Source organism: Corvus moneduloides, chromosome 3 (assembly GCF_009650955.1).
Source record: "Corvus moneduloides isolate bCorMon1 chromosome 3, bCorMon1.pri, whole genome shotgun sequence".
In the NCBI taxonomy this organism is placed as follows: domain Eukaryota; kingdom Metazoa; phylum Chordata; class Aves; order Passeriformes; family Corvidae; genus Corvus; species Corvus moneduloides.
In genome coordinates this window covers 42,331,305-42,350,633 of record NC_045478.1, presented here as the reverse complement: position 1 = coordinate 42,350,633, position 19,329 = coordinate 42,331,305, and the positions used below count along the sequence as shown (strand labels likewise).

Below are 19,329 nucleotides of genomic sequence, written 5' to 3'. Positions count from 1 at the left end.
GAAGTGATATGTTACATTTATTATGCTATTTAGTGTTATTCTGGGTGCAGGATGATAAATTCCATACAGTATTTTCTCAGGATCAATTTCATCTATAAATTGAGACTAAATAAACTTCTCTGTTACTGAAGAAACACTGTTATTATTTGCAGAGTTCATTAGTTGGGTGTACTTAAACAGCCTTTGCTTGAGTAGGGAAATATGATCTTTAGCTACCAAAGTGAAGACAACAGGAATTAATGGATTACACCTTTCTGGTAAGGTAATACTTCTCTTTGTAGGTTTGAGGGATTTGGGATGTTTTTATTTTTTTGGTGGTATCAGTTGGTTGTTCTTTGGGGTTGTGTGTTTTTTCAGGTTTTTGGCTTTTTTGTATTCGTTACTTTTTAAAAATAGTGTGAAAATCCCTAACTTAGTACTGAAGGAGCTTTTCCATGGAAAGAAGCCTTTCTTAAATATGAAGTTTGTGAACTCAGAACTGCTGTTAACTATCTATGCAAGGCATTTGATTTGGTCTACTCTTTGCTTAACAGTTCCCAAGTAGCACAGAACTAATGAGTAGTACAAAATCCCTTTGATTAACTGTTAATTTATTCATAACAAGGAATTACAAGGTACTTACAAAGGTTGTTCTTAAAAAGGATTTGAATTCTTCAGTTGATGCACATATTTGTGTGCTTTGCGTTTTTATAATTAAAAACCCCAAAAAACATTGAAGTACTGATCTCATGTATTACATGGAAACAAAAGTGTGCTTTAAAAATCATCATGGCTCATTTAAATGTTTTTGGCTTGCAAATGTAATCAATGTTTTTTTATCTCTTTGGGATGCATGTTCCAAGCCCTGCTTGTTGGGTCTGTACAGAAATTGTTAGTGCCTGTATTGCATAGGGTCTGAGTGTCTGTAATACGTCATCTTGCCCTGAGAGTTGTCTAGATGGGAACTCTTAATTTAACTGCCTTTTAAAATCTCTAGTGTGAATAGATTTCTGACTAGGATTATTTCTCCAAAATAGTTGTTGTCTTAAAATTGTTATTCCAGTTGGCTGGCATGACCCAAAAATAATTTATTTTGTGTTTCTGTATTAGGAAAGGTAAGTTACTCTTGTAACATGTAGCTGATTTTTAATAGACTAATACAGACTAAAAGCAAAGTCTTGGGTAAATCTGGAGGAAAAAAATCAAAGAAACACTTATAACTAACTGGTAGATTATTTGTTAAGCATTTTATGTTTGGCTGAACAGAGATGATGATGATGATAATAAGTACTGGAAATATATGCACATGTGCACACGTGTATATGTATGAGAAGAAAAATTATAATATAAATAGGCATATAAAGTAAACCTTTGCTTAGTTCTCGGCTAAATCTTACCATTGCAGCCCCTGAGTACTCTCAGAACAGGATGCAGCGAGCAGGAGTTACCTCCTTTGGCTTGCTACCAGCAGCTCTTCCATGTGAGCCAAGCGCCAAGAAGCCGGATCCGTAACACCTGTATTGCAGCAGCAAGACTCCTGGGCAGGCACAGAACTTGGCTCTAACATCGCCTGAATCTCTGTGGGAAAAGCAGGAGCAGGGCTGATTGCTTTGCTCTGGGAGTTAAATCAAATCCCAGGAACGTGTGGGCAGCACAGTGTGTGAAGAGAGTACAAATTTGGTCATTCTAATCACCTTTTCATTAGCATCCCTGCATCGTTTTATAAAAAATATGCTTTTTTGTTAAAATAAATTTTGTTTCAAGAAACAGGTTTGGTTTTGTGGGATAGAGAGCTTCGATTCCACCGGTGTAGAGTACTGCTGCTGGCGCGACCATTTTTACAAGCTGAATTTTGAAAGCTTTCTCTTACAAAAGAAGACAGTATGTTAACAGCTGTTGTTGAAACTACTGGCAAATAAAAAAATTAATCTTCCCCTGTTTTTAGCAGAAGGCCATGCAATACTGTGTGTTAGGTGTACTGGAGCACTACAGAGGAAGTAAGTATGATGTAATGCAAGGAGCCTTTAGATCTTTACCTTAAGGTATATTGACACTGTTCGTGCTGTAATCAAACCTCTCCTGATGGGAAAGAGTTTTTAAAGTCCTTGCCAGGAGTTCGAGAGACAAATGGGGACTCTCAGTCTTCGCTGCTTCTTGATAGCTGTTTATTAAGTCTTACCAGATAAAAAGAGTCGCTAGCGTGATCCAGACACAGCACTAAGCAGAGAATGCAGGAGAAAAGCCCAACTATCAAGATTTACACAGCCTTTTAAAGATAAATTAACCAATTGTTACTAAAAACGTACATTATTTTTACTTTTCTACCAATTATTTAGTAACACAGCCAGGAACTGTGGAATTCTTTGTCCAATCATCCCAAACTACTTTTACAGCAGAATATGGAGTAAGTAGTAGAATGAGAAGGAGAAGGTTTGGAGAACAACAACAACAATCCTCCATTTTGATGTTTTTTTGCTTTTATCTATTTACTACATTAACAAACCCAAAACCTCTAAATTTTTCACCCTGTGACAATCTTACATGGTAGTCTATCACCTAATTTACACTAGTTTAGTTTCTAGTTCTTTTCTAATAGTAGGCAGTTTTTTCCACGGACAGAGGTCAAAAGCTGTGTTGTTCAGGGGGGTGAAACCCCTCAAAACAGGCAGAGAAATATTCTCTGCACTCTGGGTTCCCACAGTATATGAAGGTGAAACATTTCCACAGATCTCTGTCTTTCATTCAGAGAGTATACTGGAGAAATTTCTGTAGCTGAAAAGCCAAGATAGCCTTAGGACAACTCTCTTAAAGCTTTCTGACTTGAAGCTGGGTTTTTTACTTGCTTATTATCTTCTGATGGACTGACTTCTTTGTGAAGGAAGTAAGCTTTCAGTATTTCACTTTGTTGTTGCCTGTGGTTTGACTTAGTATCCCAAGAAAATGTTAGGAAAACTTGATAAAATACAGCTATAGACTAGGCACAAGGAGACATAGAGAATTGTCAGTAAAGCATGTAACAAAGTTACAACTCATTTGAAAAGCAGTTTCATAATATTTCTGACCTTCTCTAGCCTCTTGCTAAGTTTTTGATGTAATCTGAACACTTGTGGGAAACACCTAAGTTTGATTATGATTAAGATATTTGTGATTTTAGTTCTGTGGAAATGACAGCTCCTGCTTTGGGGAATCAAAACAGACCTAATAAGATGCAAATTTCCCTATGATCATCAGTAAGTAAAGTTTTTGCACCATCCTTGTGCAAAAACTTGCCACATCCTTGTGGCACAGGACAGTCTTGAATTAAAATACCTCTTAGTATGTAGAAGCTAAATCTACATCTTAAGCCTTGATGTGTGTTCCCCAGCATCTCACAGCTTCAGGCCAGAAATATGAAGCTTTTAAATTTGCTTGCCAGGGTCTCTTTTAGTCCAGGTTATTCCTTCTGCTTTGGGAGGGGGGAGCTGGGTTCAGGAATGAGTGAATGAAGGAGGAAAAGGTCAGGACTACCCTTTCAGTAGCTCTGCCAGGTCTAAATGCTGATATCATCAAGGTTGTAATTCCACAACTAGAGTTCCTTGCATGAACAGGAATTCTTGCACTCAAACTTCATGAAGAGTTACAGAGCTTTTCCCCTCTGTTCTTAGAAAAAAGCCTGACTAATCATTTATAATGGAGTGGAAAAAAGGAGTTTCATTGTGAAACAGTGTTAACCCCAAACTGTCAACAGAAAACTACCCAAAGCAATCTTGCCCAGCAAGCTCTGCAAGGTACTCCCAGTTTATTAAAATTTTCCAGATTTACTTTGAAAAAGTACTTTTTTTTTTTCCTTCTTGGAGGCTTGAAGTGAAAGAATTTCATATTTCATCGTGATGTTTTGGATGCTTGTGTAAATTGATTTTAAAGATATTTTCATTTTAATGAGAGTAGGGAATGTTTTCTGTGATCATGTAAGGAGATATTGGAAATGGCCCTTGTGTCAGAGGAAGTGCTTGTCTGGTGGGAAGATCTTACAAGTTATCGAGGTATTTAATCTGTCCAGGCTCCTGGTAGTTTTCTGCCTCCTTGCAAACCTTTTCACTTCTTTGGCACTCCAGAGAGCAGAATAGGGAAGATTAACAGTTTATATTACTTACCTCACTAAAGAGGGAACAAACCAAATGGAGAAAGTCTATAATAATCCAGTGGCTACATTTTATCTCTTTTATTCATAGATAAATCTGAGAATTGTGTTTTCCTTCTCTCCATGTTCTGTGGAATAGATGTACAGACCAAATTTTTGTGCTAATGGGAAACAACTTGTATCACTATCAGAAAAATCCTTCAGACACCGACTTCTGTTGTGGCTAGATAATGTGTTCTGCAGAAGGCAGATGTCTCAGCAGACACCAGTCTGGCAAATCAAGCCTTCTGCTTTGACTGTTTGAAGTCCATGTTAAGTTGGCTGCAGCTACAGAAGCTCAGCACTTGAATGATTGGAGGGGTCAGTACATTTTGTGCGGTCTTAGAGTGCAGCTTGTTCTTACTGCTTCCCTTGCCGAAGGCTGCTGTAAACTCATTGACTGGTTTGTCCTTCAACTGCTGTGTACATCATTTATTTAGAAACCCGTTCCTGAAGGATCCTGACATCTTTTATTCCAGTGTGGAGGTGACTTACAGATGTTCCTAAAGCTTATTCTTGCAGAAATTAAAAGTTATGTAGCCTTTAAAAACAAGCATGTAAAGTGTCTCATATTTTCCCTCTTGCTTTATCTATATAAATAATATTCACAAATTTATTAGGTCACTTAAATCTGTTAGTGTGACATAAACACAGTTTTCAAGGCTCACTGAAATTTTATGGCTTCCTTCCAAGAGTATAAGGAAATGCTTCATTGAAAATTGATATTCTCGGTTAAGAACAGGTCATGATACAATATGCAGCTTTTTAGCTATGTTAGGCCCAGTTTGCAGAAATAATTTTAACTATCTGAGGTTATTATCAATGTGATGACGATTGATTGGTACAAGCGTGTGTGAAGAAGGTGCTGAGATCCTGCATTGAAACTTTAATGACATATTCTTCCTCTCTAGACCTGTTTTCTTGTCCTTTGTTTTTCCAATGGTGTTATGCTGTTACCTTTGCTGTTTGGGGAAAATTTATTCATGTTCTTTATGATGCTCAGTAGTACCCTGTAAATTTAAATGTTATTGTTTTGAGAGTCTTTGGGGATATCAAGATCAGTATCCTGATGGTTAAGACTAAGAATTTATTTTGATAGATCCAGTAAGACTTACAGCAGCTGGCTGCTGTGTGCTTGTCTGCAAGTGAAATAAACATAGCTGAATGAGACCTGAAACAATGTGTTACTCCAACCCTGGCAGATAATAGTATTAAATGGTGAGATTCTTATGATCTACAGGTGACATAGCTGAGATTCTCTTTGGTTTGGTGAAACTTTGATGCCTTAGTCCTTTCCATACCTTTTTCCAGAAAGGGGCATGCGATCTGCCTTCTGTCAGGAGACACAGCATATTCTATGTCTCCCAATAAAAATAAAGTTTTATTACAGGGAAAATTTTGCTATTCTTCTCTTGTCTTGCCTTGAATGTAAATATGTCACATTTTACTTTTTCTTTTTTTTTTTGGCAGGTTATTTGGGAAGAGCATAATTTGCTGAACAAAACAGCACAAGATGACTTATGATTCCTGCTCTTCATGGGAGCCTGTCTGGATTGGTATGCTTTGGGTTTTGTGTGTTGGTTTTTTTGTTGCCACACTGACATATAGCGATTGCATGTATAATCCAAAAGTCCACTTAAAATTTAGGAATCCAATCATTTAGGAAGCTTTCAACTTTTTAGTTGCTGGGCAGAGACTATGAATTAAAATAGTATGCTTTCAGTAATGTTCAGTGTTTACTCTTGTTCTATGTACTACAATATTCACTCAGCTCTTCATCATGAGTATGGTTAATGTGACCATTGAGCTAGAGGGAAAGTTAGAAGTCAGGGGAGCTATGGCAGTACTAGAAATGAACCTAGAACTGCCCAAGTCCTTTTACATGATCTGCAAATTGAGAGCATGATTTTTCCCAAGAGCTAAGAAAATAAAATTATTTTTTACATTTTGAATATTTGTGGTTTACAGTAGTAATAATGACTACTGTGACTGACATTTCTTGACAGTTAATGGCTCTCTGAATTAAGGTCATAAGGAAGTATCATCAAGGGGGTGATTAGTTGTACTAAATGACCCAAAGCAGAGGTGACTGTTTCCCACAGTACTTTCCTAGGAAAATTGCCACAGTAGTGTTTATAGAGTGGAAAAAAGAACAATTTCCTAAATTAAAGTAATGCCTCTTGTGAATAGTCTTATGGGTCATCTACTCATGCAGTGTAGTTGATTAGTTTCAATTTAGGTTATATGTAAATAGGTATTAAAACTGAAAACTGCTGGTTCCTTTTAGGTGAGTAAGAATATTGTCCATGCTGCTTTGTGCTCTGACTCATTCTTTTCACTGGTGTTAGCAGGAAGGATTCCACTGAAACGTGTTCCTGCCTCTGCTTAATAGCATAGGAAACAATGCTCGATGCGTATTGAGAGGGGTGTATGTCCTGGGCTGCTTTGTGCAATAATGGGGTGTCAGAGAGCACATACTTGAGTATTTCCTTGTGGCACATAAATTCTTTTGAAAATAAAATAAGCCCAAGGCCTTCATGCTTCTTTTTATTGTTTTTCCCCTAAGAATATTTTGCTTTTAAAATGTTTTTAATGTTGCAAAAAATCTTTTTTTGCCGAAGTTTGCCTGTAAAATAAAACCATCGATAGAAGCTATACGGCATGCCAGAAGCTTCTGGGATCGCTTAAAACATCCCCAAGAAATAGGATCACTGTACCAGGCAGTGCTACCTACAGATTTCTAAGTAAGAATGATTTCTGTATGCTGGATAAAATCTTGGTACTGGTCAGTATTGAAAATATGCTTGCTTTTAGCAGACAAATTTATTAAATCATTGAACATTTTGGCAGCTCTTCATAGTGTGTTCTGATGTGAGTGAACTGTTGTTATGGCACTGTTATGTGCCTTCCTTTGTCTTTTTTGGAGTTCCTGGGTTTGACTGATGTCAGCTTTGCATGTAGGATATAATCTTTTATTTCCAGTTGAGCATGCTATCCAGATTTTGAACAGGAACCTTTTAGCTTCTAAAGCTGTTAAAAACAGACACCATAGTTCTAGCAATAATTATATTTGATGAATGGAATTTGTGTGTTATTTAGCTTTAAGTATGTACTTCATTGAAATAATTGTCTATTATGTTCCATAAAAAGAAGGTTGCATATGAGTGAGAACCTTGCTTGAGAGAAAATGTGCATACACAGTAAATTTCAGCACTGAAATTGAAAAAAGTGATTGTATGAAGCTTTTTTGCATCTGAAGAGAATCTGTGAGAGTACATGTTCCAGAAGTGAGAATGCTGTGACAAAAAGGTACCTATCTGTCTCTTGCTTGAGTACCTGACCATCAGTAGGCTTACCCATTTAAATTATCAAAGCATGGTTTTCTTTTACAAGCTGTGTGATTACCATTCAGTGAGGACTGGGGCTTTGCAATTACAGGATCTGCCTTTCTCAAAGAGCAAGTGAGGACTGAAATGCCGTTGCTGTGAAATTTTCTTACTCATTTCTTTCATCTTATATTTCTATCTTTACATAATTTTGCGGAAGTGGGAAAGGAAGGTAGGAAGAAGGGTGGGAGGCACATGTTTAATAATCATGTGCATGCTCATGGAAGAAGGCCTTTAAGTAGGGAGGAAAAAAAAGGAGAAAAATTTATATATGACTGCAACAGAAGGGAACCTCTTGAATTTATTGGCTGAATTGTCAGTAACTTTCATGAAGAATGATAGCCAAGAAAGAGCATTGCCTGCAGGTTAGATAAGTGTAAATCCAAACCACATCTGAGCATGCAGATTCTGTATGCATTGCACACAGATTTCATACCCAGAGTGATAAACAGAGCACAGAGCTGGAAACCATTGGGAAGCAATGATCGCAGGAACAACACTCAAGAATTAATTTCTGCATGCAATCCAAAGCCTGCAGTTCTCTTACTAGGTTAGGTGTCTTCTTTGCAACAGCTGCTCACACTGTTGTCCTTCTTGAAAAGATATGGCTGATGGCCATCTCTCTCTTTCCACTTTAAACACTTGGCTAGGTCCAGGCAGCAGCTTGGATGAGGTCATTCTCCTCCTCTTCTCTTAATGCTGCACAGAGGAACATTCGAACATCACACAGAGGGGAGAAAGCACAAAAGAGGATGTAGCTATTTGCATAGAGAGTTGGGATGGTGAGAGAACATATGTGAGATTATTTTGCTTAGGCACTTCTTCTGGGTTTGTTAGGAATAGACACTTGTGAGTCCTTTGTCCTTTACTATATACTTGAGAAGAGTGGAGTAGCACAGTCTTTTCAACCAAATTAAGGGTGCAGAACACTTTTGCTCCTTCTCCCCTTGTCTGGTTTCTTCTGTTTAGAAGGAGAATTTAGGATAAAGCAGTATTTTCTGAAACTTTGATTGTTGACTATGGAACATTAGCAGTTGTTTGTCTGGTGTTTGTTTGATTTTTTTCCTTTTTAAAGCTTTTATTATACATATTATCATCTAAGCCTCTGCTGAACTTCATACTTCAGAGTGTGAGGTTGTGTGGCATAAAGGATGTAAACTTAACCTGAGCGAGCAAATTCTGTTATGTATATTTAAAGCTAGTCAAGTAACTGCATGAATGTGCTCAGATGTCTGTATTCAAATCAGATGGCCAGGTATCCTTTGCAGTCAGCAGAGAGAGATGGGTGATTCACCTCTTTCTGACAGGGACATCTGTATAATGATATGAAATATGTCCTAAATTGCTGTCTGAATTCACAGAAGCTCTATGGCATCCAAAACATTCTGTGGCAAGTGTTTTCATAATTACATGTGAAATAATAATTTCCAGATGTGGGCTCCTCAGTTCAAGAGAGACATGGACATACTGAAGGGAGTAGAGTGAAGGGTTACAAAGATGAAGAGGCTAGAGCATCCCTTCCATGAGAAAAGGCTGAGAGAGGTGGGACTGTTCAACGTGGAGCAGAGAAGGCTCAGGGGGATCTTATCAATGTATATAAGTACCTGAAGGGAGGGTGCAAACAGGACAGAGCCAGGATCTTTTCAGTGGTGCCAGGTGACAGAGGCAGTGGGCAGAAACTGAAACAGGAAATTCCCCCTGAGCATCAGGAGACAATTTTTCTGTACTGTGGCCTTCTACTAGGTGGCCCTGCTTGAGCAGAGAGGTTGGAGAAGATGGCCTCCAGAGGTGTTTTGTGACTTTTCAACTTTTCCTATTCTTATGTTATAAGAGACAGCAATCATTCACTTAACCTGTGCCACTATAAACTCGGTAGACCTCTATGATACCTTTTTTCAGTCTCTTTTGAATAGAGATCAGGTGGTGCAGAACTGAACACAGCACTGAGGAGGCACCATAGATGTGTATTGTAGCAGGTAGTGTATCTAAGGTTTCTTCTCAGTTCCTTTGCTAACAATTCTGAACACTTGGCTGATGTTTTCATAGAGCAGACTGAAAATTTGAAGATCTGCTTTTCTTCTGGATGGTAATTATTGGTTTAGCATCTGTTAGTGTGAAGAAAGCTTTTTTCAGTACAGGCATAGCTTTATCTCTAGCACAGAATTTTATAGGGCAGACTTTTAGCTTGCCACTAACTCTCGAGAGATCCCTCTGTACTTTTTTATAGTTGACCTTTGTTTTTATTAAATTGACCTGAAAAAGAGTTCATGTTCATCATCAGCAAATGTCATGGTTTTGCATTTCCCTCTTCTCCTCTATAGATTAAAGAGCTAGAACCCCAGTAAAGATTTTCTTTGTAGGATCATTCTGGTGACCTTTTTTCTCTGCAAAACTAACCATTCCTTTTTTTTGTTTCCTATTTGAAACTGATTATTGTCTGTAGGAGGGTTTTACATTTATCTAATGGCAGATTAGTTTCTTTTAGAGCCTTGGTGGAAAGATCTATTCAAAGCCGATCAGAAACGCAGAAGTTACTTTTGCTGATGTATTGCTTACCTAGCTCTAAAAGATACTGCCCTGGGGATCTAATTTTCTTGCTCCAAGATTTTAAATCTAGAATTATTTGTTGAATTTATGTTCTTTTGCAGTCCCCGCAGAATGCTACCGCTTCCTTTCCTTCATAGTGTTCTCAACTGGTGGAGTCATAAACCTCAGTGGAACTTTGGGTGAGATTTTCTTGTTCATTGCTAAACTATTTCTTATTTATTCTGGAAAGTTCTGTTAACCTTTTTCCTGTTGGCTATATATTTTGTTCTAAAAACAGTTAAAGAAGACAAGTAAAGGAAAAGTTTATATAGATCAGAGAAAGAATAGCTTTGGCTATTATATATGCTTTAACCTGTAGTTAACATTGAGGTTTTATCTAAAGGAGTTAGTGTAAAAATAAAATTAAAGAGAAACAATGGAGGGAAAGAAAAAACTGTAATAAAGTTAATGGAATTGGTCATTTTTGCAAAATGTCCACGTACATAGCTTTATATACTTTTGCTGAGTTTTACAATCTTTGAACTATAATAGGATAATATAGAAAATTGTAACTCTCATTTGAGCAGTAAGACCTCTAGAAAGTGGAATTTTTATGACTCTTTATTGGGTTTGTGTGACAAGGTTTTGGTAGCAGGGGGACTGCAGGGGTGGCTTCTATGAGAAGCTGCCAGAAGCTTCCTCTGTGACCAATAGGAGCGATGTCAGTGGAAGGGACCCATGCTTGAGTATTCAAGAAAAACTGTGGCCTATGGGAAGGACTCATATTGGAGAAGTTCATGAAGGACTGTCTCCCATGGGAGGAACCTACTCTGGAGGAGGGGAAGAGTTTGAGGAGTCTTCCACCTGACGAGGAAGGAGCAGCAGAGACAAAATGTGATGAACTGACTGCAACCCCTGTTCCCTGTCTCTCTGCATTGCTGGTGGGGAGGAGATAGAGAAAATTAGTCAGAATGTTAAACTCAGGAAGAAGGGAGGGGTGGGGTGAAGGTGTTTTTAAGATTTTGCTTTATTTTCTCGTTACCCTACTCTGATTTAATTGGTAATAATTTAATCTAATTTCCTCAAGTTGAGGTTTTGCCTGTGATGGTAACAGGTGAGTGATTTCTCCCTGTTTTTATTTCAACACACAAGCCCTTTGTAATATTTCTTCTCCCCTGGCTAGTTGAGGAGGGGGGTGAAAGAGCAGGTCTTGTGAGCACCTGGTGTCCAGCCAGCATCAGCCCATCACAAGAGTCAATTAAATTAGAATGTTTATAATAATACCTGTTCATGATACCATTGAAAATTAAAGGACACAGAGAGGTTAATTATTTGTCTTAAAAATGGTGATGGTAATCTGGCTCTGGAAATCATCTTGTGATAGAGCTTACGGATAGTCAGGGAATGAAAGGAGCAGGTCACAGTGCTGATGTTACTTGAATTCTTGACAGCAGCCTGAGCAGTCTTGCTTTCAGATTGCTAGAAGTCCAAACTGTGGGCATAGATCAGACTTTGTTGTCTTACAGTTCATTTCTTTGTTGGTGGAGTATTATCCAGCAAAAGGTAAACTTTTGATCCTACACAAAGCATGTGGTCCTTGTGTAAATTCATAGAAAACATTCCTTCCTCCCTTTATTTTTCCTTGACATTGATACTAAACAGAACCTGTATAAATACTGTGGGCAGTGTTTGTGCTACCAAGCATAAGCTGCTTGTGTTAGTGGCAATAGCTTGTCATCAGGTGCAGACATGGAGAGAGATTGCCCTCTGAAATGCCTTTATCCCTCTTCTGATGATAAACATGAGAACAGCCAGAGGGACTATTGCTGTCATCCAGAATGAATGAGGTGAAGCCCATTTTATGTTTCTGGCTGTAGTGATCGTTTTTTGAAAAGGGCATAGAATCCTTCTGGTTTCCAGCTTGATCAGATGCCAGTGTGCTCTGAAAGTGCTTAATTTAGTAGTCCAAGATAGAGGGCAGGAGCTAGCACTGAAAAGGGGAGAGATCTCTCAACTCTTTTGCATTTTTTTTTGTTAAGAATATGTACATATAAGTATATGTAACAGTACAATACTAGTAGTAATAGTACAACAAGACGGTGCTTGTAAGCGATAAAAGAAAATCTCGCATTGTGTCAGTACCTAAAGGGGGCCTGCAGGAGGGCTGGAGAGGGACTTTTTACAAGGACAGGGCAATGGTCTTAAGCTGAAGGATGAGAGATTTACACTAGATATTAGGAAGAAATTCTTTACTGTGAGACTGGTGAGGCACAATACAGGTTGCCTGGGGATGTTGTGGATGACCTGTCCCTGGAAGTGTTCAAGGCCAGGTTGGATGGGGCTCTGAGCAACCTGGTCTAGTGGGAGGTGTCCCTGCCCAGCCTTCCAGCCCAACCCATTCTATGACTCTATAATGACAAGGGAGGGAGTTCAGCAGGATGTCTAAGGATTAGATTTACAAGGAAAAAGAGGGTGCACATGGTTAAATTATGTGGAATACCAAGATTAATTAACAAAAACATGCTTAGACCAGTGAAAGCAGGAAAACTTACTGCCAAGGGAAGAGTTGTAGTGACCAAAGAAGTGATGGTTTCCTGTACCTTAATATGAGTCAGTCCCTAAATGAAACAAATTGAGAAGTGCTTTTATCCTGTGGACAAGTTATTTCATAATAACAGGTTAGGATGTTTTGCATGTTTTTCCTGAGACATCTGATGTGGATGGCTGACATGGAACCAAGAATTCTGTATTATGTACAATAACTTGGATAAATAGGCTTTTCAGTGCTTACCAAACAAGCAGATATGCAATATACTGATACTATTTAAGCTATTTAGAAATGTTATTAAAGTTTCCACCTGTAAGCAATTTCAAAACAAAATAACAAAGTTAGTTCAAAAATTACAAGATTTAAATAAAAATCCTTATTTGATTTATTCACTCTTAATCAGTAAAGTTTGTTTTCAAACACAAAAGTTGCCAGTTTTGGTTATGGTAGAAAAAAAGCCTGGTGAGCTGAGAGTATTGTACAGTATTGGCAGGACTATGGGAGCAGAATCTATGAGAAAAAGGCCAATATTAAGAGACTCCTGTGTAAATTGTGTCAACCTGAAGTTTCAACATATATTAAGGCTACTATTGTTGTTAAGGAAAGCTGAGCAATCATTAGGTTCCCATTGGTTTCAGAGAGTTTTACTTTGTTGATTTACATTTCTTTCTTCTTTTTCAGATGGAAATACTGACATGAACTTAAGAACTTTGATGCTTTCAAACCTCGAATTTTGATTGTTAAATGACCAGTTAAAAATACTGCCTGAACAAGATGAAATGCCTTGAAGACTTTTGGTTCTGCTTTCATTTTTCCTGAAGCAATGGTTTTCTCAGCAATGTTGACGCTGGCCCACCCTGGGACCTCAAATGCTACTTTCATTGTTTATGAAAATGCCTATACGAATTTTACCACTCCCCAGTTCTTGCTTCGCAGTGGCACAACACAGCCATTGAGATATAATTCAGGTGCCGTGCTCACCACTGAGAGAAGTACTTTCCTGGTAAACACTACAGCTATCCTGCCATCGCAAGAAGTTTTCAGGAGCTTGAGTTTGCCACTCCAGATCATTCTTTCTGCTGCTATGATATTTATCCTATTGGTTTCTTTCCTTGGAAACTTTGTTGTCTGCCTGATGGTCTACCAGAAGGCAGCTATGCGATCTGCAATTAATATCCTCTTAGCAAGCCTGGCTTTTGCAGACCTGCTGCTGGCAGTGCTAAACATGCCATTTGCTCTGATAACGATCATTACCACTCAGTGGATTTTTGGGGATATATTTTGCAGAGTTTCTGCCATGTTCTTCTGGCTTTTTGTCATAGAGGGGGTAGCCATTCTTCTTATTATTAGTATTGACCGATTTCTTATCATAGTTCAGAGGCAAGATAAACTGAATCCCTACCGTGCAAAGATTCTTATTGCGATTTCCTGGGCAGCATCCTTTGTTGTTGCTTTTCCATTATCAGTAGGGAATCCTAATCTGCAGATACCCTCGAGAGCACCTCAGTGTGTTTTTGGCTACTCTACAAGCCCAGGTTACCGAGCCTACGTGATAGTTATCTTGCTGATTTCTTTTTTTATTCCATTCCTGGTAATGCTGTATTCTTTCATGGGCATACTCAACACCGTCCGCCACAACGCAGTGCGTATCCATAGCCACCCTGATAGCATATGTCTCAGCCAGGCCAGCAAACTTGGTCTCATGAGCTTACAGAGACCTTTTCAGATGAATATTGATATGAGCTTTAAAACTCGTGCCTTCACAACCATCTTGATTTTGTTCCTTGTCTTCATAGTCTGTTGGGCACCATTCACCACTTACAGCCTTATTGCCACGTTCAACAGCCACTTCTACTACAAGCACAACTTTTTTGAGATAAGCACTTGGCTCCTCTGGCTCTGCTACCTCAAGTCTGCACTGAACCCGCTGATTTACTACTGGAGGATTAAGAAGTTTCATGATGCATGCTTAGACTTGATGCCCAAATTCTTCAAGTTCTTGCCACAGCTCCCTGGCCATACAAGGCGGCGCATCCGGCCCAGTGCCATCTACGTGTGTGGGGAGCATCGGTCGGTGGTTTGAAACTGCAGTTGCTTGACAGTGATTGTTTGCTTGGGTTATTTGTTTTTTTGGCTTTAGGTTGAATTTTGTTTTGTTTCATATGGCTTTTTCAGTGTGGCCATATCTTATAACTTGATTAAATTTTCAGTACTCTGTCCAATTTTGGGAAGACAGAGGGAAGGAAGGTGATTGGCTATAGTTGGGTTTACTACCAGAATACAATGTAAACGAAATAACAAATGTTACCTCTAGGATTCCATGGAAATCCATTCTTTTAATGAAAACTACATTTGGAACATTTTGTCAGGTTTATGCTTACTAGCCCTGCAATTTTATCTAATTGTAGGGACTTTTTTTATGCTGCTAAGATACGGTGTATTTAGTTGGTGTAATTTTTTTGAAAAATGTTGCTGCTGTCTGCCAATATATTAGAGCCAAAAAATCTCATTAGATTATTTCTATCTAATTTAATGATATTTCAGAAGTTTTCATGGTAACATTAAAAAACTTTTTTTAATATTTCCATTAATATTTTTGTGCACTTTATAAAATTTACTATATAGTTTGTTCATTTGAATATTTTGTTCTGTATCGAAGGCATATTATTATTGCTGTTATTATTATTTGTTATATTGGTGAATTTCAATGAAAGACCCATGTAAGCTCTAGGAGGGCAATTTATGTTGGTATAGCTACATGTACAGTCATAGATTTTCTGTTTTTCTAACAATTGATCAAAATTACCTGCTCAGTTATCAGGAGAGTTAGAAGGAGAAAGCAGAGGAATGAAAGAGAAAAATATCATGACCTGAGATTTAGGCTAACACATGATTTAGAAGAATAGTGTTCATGTTAAAATTGTTACAGTAGTTGTTACTTGAGGCTGTTACAAGTTATCCAAACCTGATGCTATGCCTGAAAACCTATCTGAAATAGTGTTTTTTGGGCCTACAATTTATATTGTGTTGGTATAATGTTGTTTCTGCTTGGAGCTCTTATAAGGCTAGATGTGCTCTACACTGCTGAAATCATGCTGTCAGGCATTTTTTGAGATAGGATTAGAAATGGTAGGGTAAACCAGCAAACAGATAGCAAATGAACCATAGTTGAGGTTAGGATTTAGTCTACGTAGTAATTACAGGGAAAAAAAGAATCCTGAACTTGCTTGTTTTACAATTTAAGTATTGGATCAAAACCATAAACAGTCACAGAATCATAAAATGGCTTGCTTTGGAAGGAACCATGAATATTATCCTGCTCCAACCCTCCTACCATGGGCAGGGACACCTTCCACTAGACCAGGTTGCTCAGAGCCCCATCCAACCTGGCCTTGAACACTTTCAGGGATGGAACATCCGCAACTTCTTCGGGCAACCTGTTCCAGTGCCTCACCACCCTCACATGGAAGAATTTCATCCTATATCTTTTCTAAATCCACTTTCTTTCAGCCATTACCCCTTACAGCAGCCATCAGAGTTTGCTGGGGATGTAAGTTAAGTTCCCCATTTCCCTCTGATAATACTTCACATTGATTTTTTTCATTACCCCTTTGTCTCTGTAATGGCTGCTGCCTCAAAGGTTTACTCTGTGTTCTCATCTATTAGGCATCAGCTTCTCCCTAAAATGCCAAACTACCTTGCTGATTAATGTCAGGCTGTGTTGGTATCCTCCTGGAACACAGAAAGACAAAGATTTTCCTTGATGATAGCAAACCAAACTCAGATACTTTTTTTTTGTTAAATCAGCTAAATAAATATTTATTGTGAGACAAATAAAATCAAGACTTAGGTTTAGGCTTTGGGGCCAGATCCCCACTTGCTCTGAGGCTGGGAAGAGTGCCTGCAGAATCAGCTTTTTGGGGCAATGACCAAGAGCAGAGGGATTGATTTACAACAAGCAACAACCAGAGCTAGGGTTTGGGCTTCTCTTGCTTCCATCTGTCTTTCAGTGCCCCAAAGCATGGGGACCTCTTCATTGTTCTTGTACCAGAGGAGCAAAAAAATAGCAATTTTATCTGTCTATCCACACAGTACATGTGTGTATGAAGGAAATTCCTTGTTCTAGGTGGGTGTCTAGGGACTACTTGCTTCCTGAGGGCAACAAAGCATTCACACCCCAGATTTTTTTTAAAGGTCTTCAATAAAGAACTAATTGAAGTTATCGTGTTCTTCTCATTGACAGCTATTGGTAAAACTGTTGTCATTATTTAAATTTTAGGAGTATAAAAGGAACAATTTTGCATTTACTAATTTCATTTTTTTAAAAAAATGCTGCCAGCTGAGACTGTGGGTTACATGTAAAGGAACCTGGCAGTGGTGCCATTATCAATGTCCATGCCCTTCCTTGTCAGTTTTACTGACGACAGTGTAGATTTTTCTGATCTAAAGGAGTTTCACTATAAAACAGAGTATTTTAGTGTGTCTTTGCAGTAAGGGTTTTATTTTTCAATTACATTTACATTGATAGCACAAGTTCATTATGTGGTTAGTATGGATTTTCTGTTTGAAAGCTGTCATACCTGTTTATCTCTGAAAGCAGCAAAATTGTGTTTAGAGTTAATGTAACAGAGTGAGAGTGTACATTGTCTGAATGGCAGGAACAGGTATTTTTGCTGTCTTCCAGCTCTACGATGCAAGAGATTTGAATGTTGTAAAACACAGTAATTCAAGAAGGAGAGAAGATGAGTAATAGAGCAAAGTTAGTGAAATTGCTTTCCTGAAGGATGAAGGAAAAACATTTTGTGGGGTTTTCTTGATCTCTGATACGTACTGGCTGTGAAGTATAAATTGCAAACATCAAAGACAGTGACTTTGTCTTGATAATTGTTTGTTTGCACTGACTGTAACAAGGTTTCTGGTCAAAGCTGCATCTGCTGATCCTTGGAGAAAAGAAACCCATCTGTATGGCCCAAATTCAGGGGTGATTTCCATAGTGATACAGTATTCACACTTACCAGGTTTTTTGAGGTGATCAAAGCATATAGTGAACAAAAGGGTTTTCAAAAAAAGAAACAAAGTGGTGTAGAAGTATCCCCAGGGTAAATATGTGTTTACAGAATCATTTGAGCTATTGTGTCTATGTACTGTCTTGAGAGCAGTGCCTTGATAATTACAGCTGAAGTCTTAGGACCAAGTTGAAGACCTCTAAACTGCTCAGTCTTGCTGTCTGTGATCCTGCCAAGAATCCTGCACAACCTTGCTGAGATTTGTAATGTTAAAACATATACATATTGGCAGAATTGGGTCTCCTGAGGCAATTTAATGGTCTTGACCAAGACCAAGGATTTTAAAAACTCAGACTGATCCTCCTTGAATTTACTGGGGAATTATAATTTTCTTCCTCTCCAGAAATGATAGTCATTACTAATCTGTATTCCCTCATGTTCCATTTTCAGACGTCTTTAGTATGGAGGATTTAAATGAATGTATTTTGAAATATGTTGCAGTTTAATTTGTTCAGTCAAAGCATGCTGCTTACACAGTTCTCAATTGTACAAATCTATTGCTGAAATGATTCTTTTGTACTCAAAATTGTGTATTTTTGACATTTCTTGTTACTTATGTAAAAATATTTCTGTATATAGAAAAGAAAATTGTTTTGCCTCTTACTGCTTTCTGTCACTATTTTTTTCACTTGTATGCTTAACGCTTTCATTTTTTGGGGGGGCATATGCATAAATAACTGTAAGATTCCAGTGATCTTTCTGAAACAATTTAATTCTTAAATCATTGAACAATGCCCTCCTTGAAAGAGATTATAATTTATTTTTGTGTGGAGACTAAAAATTCAGAGCACAAGTTTGTTGTGGTTGGAATGGTGAGGAATATCTTAAGTCCAGTTTTCCAGGAGCCACTACTTTGCCAGTATGAACCGGTTTGATTTTTTTTTTTGGTTGGTTTTTTTTGTTTAATTTTTTTGAGGACTAGTCATTTTCTGATGTGGAGAAGCCTTGAATTATTGTTTTAAGACCAGCTGTTTAGTAAAATAGCATTGTCTTTTCTGTACATATTACACCCATAAAAATACCTGAGAAGCAACAAAAAAAGAAAATAAACATAAACATTCTCCAGAAATGTAGCAAAAGTCTTTAGAATTGACTCTCATTTGTATGCACACTCATTTCTTGTATTTAATGTCCACCTCCATAGTTTCAAACATTTCTTTTATCTGTCTATTAAATAACCAGGATTGCCTGATTTAGGTGGTTTTGTTTAAGCCAAAATGGTTTTTTTGTAAAAAGCCTTTGCAGAATGCTCTTTTCTGAGACTCTGGGGTATGTCAAGATATCTAAAACAATTGAAATAGTATCCAGCAAGCAGAGAGAGAGCCTAATAAGAAAGTAACTTTCCTAAAATACTACCTGAACTGGGTGTAATACCTTTTAGCTTGCACTGAGTAATTAAGATCATCTTACTGTGCAATACATAAAGCAGACAGTGGTAGTGCAGGGCATGATTCATATCCACACAAGACAGTGACCTTTATGATTCAAGTGCTGCATGTTTGTGTATGATGGATTATTCCCCATATTAGTAGAGTGAAAAAAGGTCAGCATCTTGGCTGTTTTGGGGAAAACTTTCAGCTTGATGATGATTTAGCTGAAATGCTGCTGGAGTCATTTCTCTAAGTGATAAAGACATGTCCCTAAAGAGTGCCTGAGAGGGGATGG

The 19,329-nt window shown here is 37.9% G+C and overlaps 1 protein-coding gene across 5 annotated transcripts in view; it reads left to right on the top strand.

The window, feature by feature from the left end:
• The window catches only part of GPR63 (G protein-coupled receptor 63), a 29,571-nt gene extending 10,837 nt beyond the window's left edge, over nucleotides 1-18,734 (top strand). For 2 of the 5 annotated variants that reach the window (XM_032105101.1, XM_032105103.1), the window contains exons 2-4: nucleotides 5,609-5,694; nucleotides 10,173-10,250; nucleotides 13,280-18,734. In XM_032105101.1, coding sequence (XP_031960992.1) covers nucleotides 13,422-14,681 — 1,260 coding nt within the window. In that variant the 5' untranslated portion in view covers nucleotides 5,609-5,694; nucleotides 10,173-10,250; nucleotides 13,280-13,421 and the 3' untranslated portion in view covers nucleotides 14,682-18,734. The other 3 variants (XM_032105104.1, XM_032105102.1, XM_032105105.1) reach the window with 3 other exon arrangements.
• Nucleotides 18,735-19,329: the final 595 nt, after the last annotated feature.